The 2,281-nt window shown below is 62.2% G+C and overlaps 1 protein-coding gene across 1 annotated transcript in view; it reads left to right on the top strand.

Moving 5' to 3' along the window:
- LOC115554557 (RGM domain family member B) overlaps positions 1 to 1,363 on the top strand; it is a 2,199-nt gene extending 836 nt beyond the window's left edge. Inside the window, exon 2 of the mRNA XM_075074218.1 lies at positions 506 to 1,363. Coding sequence (XP_074930319.1) covers positions 506 to 1,267 — 762 coding nt within the window. The 3' untranslated portion in view covers positions 1,268 to 1,363. The remainder of the gene's footprint in view (positions 1 to 505) is intronic.
- The last annotated feature ends 918 nt before the right edge of the window (positions 1,364 to 2,281 follow it).

The following is a 2,281-nucleotide window of genomic DNA, read 5'->3' as shown; positions in this document are numbered from 1 at the left end:
GCACACACCGCACCCTGCTCACAGCAGGTCTCACCTCCACCGGGTGTGCGTGCGTGCGTGTGTGCGTGTGTGCGTATGCGTGCAAGTGTCAGAATGTTTGTGTAGCTGTGTCAAATTACAACTTGTTAAAAAGTAATTTGGTGATTTTCTTAAGGAGAGTCAACAGGCCGGTGTGACGAACTGTGTGTGTGTGTAAGGCCTCTATGCTGGGGTGGGGAGGGGAGACAGCCTTTGGGTTAGCCACCAGGCTAGCATGTAGCGGTCGCTCTGTGTGTAAGGCCTCTATGCTGGGGTGGGGAGGGGAGATAGCCTTTGGGTTAGCCACCAGGCTAGCATGTAGCGGTCGCTCTGTGTGTGAGGTCTCTATGCTGGGGTGTGGAGGAGCGATAGCCTTTGGGTTAGCCACCAGGCTGGCATGTCACTAGGCTCCCTAAGGTTCCTGCAGGCATTCAGGGGCCCTGAACGAGGAGCGTGTCACGGTGTATGTTGGCTGTGATATCGTCAGCTCACCTCCTGTTTTCCTCTCCCTCCTCAGATCACGGTGATCTTCAAGCCCTACCAGGGCTGCACGGAGCAGAAGGTGTACCAGGCGGTGACGGACGAGCTCCCCGCCGCCTTCATGGACGGCTCGCTGAGCAGCGGCGAGCCGGGCGCCGCCGCCGCCGCCGACCCCGGCGCCGACCCCGACGCCGCCAAGCTGCGGGCGCTGTGGATCTCGGAGCGCAGCCCCGGGCGCCACGTGGAGCTGCACGCCGGCTACATCGGCGTGACGGTCATCGTGCGCCAGCTGGGCCGCTACCTCACCATGGCGGTGCGCATCCCCGAGGAGATGGCGGCGGCGTACGACGCGTCCCAGGACCTGCAGCTCTGCCTGAACGGCTGCCCCACCGCCGAGCGCATCGACCGCGGCGGCCACCTGGCCCTGCCCCCCCCCTCGGGCCCCGCCCGGCCCCGCCACCAGACGGCGCGGCGGGGGGGCGGGGCCCGCGCGCTGGACGACCGCGAGGCCCGGGAGCGCTGCGGCGAGGAGCTGGAGGAGCGGGACATCTACTACCACTCGTGCGTGTTCGACCTCCTCACCACCGGGGACACCAACTTCACGGCGGCGGCCTTCAGCGCCCAGAAGGACATGGAGAGCCTGCACCCGCACCGCGACCGCTGGAGGATCTACCCCCGCGGCCACGCCCCCCCCGCCGCCCCGCAGCCAATCGCACGGCTCGCCCTGCTCCTGCTGTGTTGGGCGCTCTGCAGCGTGGCGCTCGTATAGACGCTGACCCGAGTTGTGTGCGTGTGTGTGTGTGTGTGTGTGTGTGTGTGTGTGTGTGTGTGTGTGTGCGTGCGTGCGTGCGTGCGTGCGTGCGTGCGTGCGTGCGTGCGTGCGTGCGTGCGTGCGTGCGTGCGTGCGTGCGTGCGTGCGTGCGTGCGTGCGTGCGTGCGTGCGTGCGTGCGTGCGTGCGTGCGTGCGTGCGTGCGTGCGTGCGTGCGTGTGTGTGTGCGTGCGTGTGCGTGTGTGTGTGCGCGCGTGTCTTTGTATGCACCTGGGTGCGGTGTCACACAGGTGAGCAACCCCCTGGCCTCCCCCGGGTCCTCAGAGGAGAAGCCCTCGGCCCTGGGGAGAGGGCGCGGCAGAACTGTGACACCCAACTGGTGACCCCCACCCCACCGACCCCAGGGGGACCCCCTCCTCCTGCAGACCCCCACCCAATACAATCAGCCCCCCCACCCCAGAAGATGTGACAGAGACTTTAAGGCTCTCGCTTCATCGAGGGCACAAACAAAGCAGCCGGGGTCAAAGGCCATCCTTCATGTGTGTGTGTACCACCACATGTGTGTATCACCACCCGTGTGTGTGTGTGTGTGTACCACCACAGACATGTGTGTGTATCACCACAGACGTGTGTGAATCACCACCCGTGTGTGTGTGTGTATCACCACAGACGTGTGTGTGTATCACCACCCGTGTGTGTGTGTGTACCACCACATGTGTGTGTATCACCACAGACATGTGTGTGTATCACCACAGACGTGTGTGTGTATCACCACCCGTGTGTGTGTGTGTACCGCCACAGACGTGTGTGAGTCCCCACACGACGCTGCAGACTGTATATAGTGTGTTGTCTCCAGTGCACTGTGTCATGGAAACGTTTCTGTTTTGGTTTGGTTCGTACCGCTTGATGTGATTGGTTGATGCCTCAGCCAGGGGATGTTTGTTTTTAACAGAAGCACTTTATTTATATTTGGTTTATAATGTGTTTTTATTTTTGTACAAATCCACATCAGT

The sequence above is a fragment of the Gadus morhua genome, chromosome 11, assembly GCF_902167405.1.
Source record: "Gadus morhua chromosome 11, gadMor3.0, whole genome shotgun sequence".
NCBI classification, from domain to species: Eukaryota; Metazoa; Chordata; class Actinopteri; order Gadiformes; family Gadidae; genus Gadus; species Gadus morhua.
This window is presented reverse-complemented; position numbering and strand designations above follow the sequence as displayed.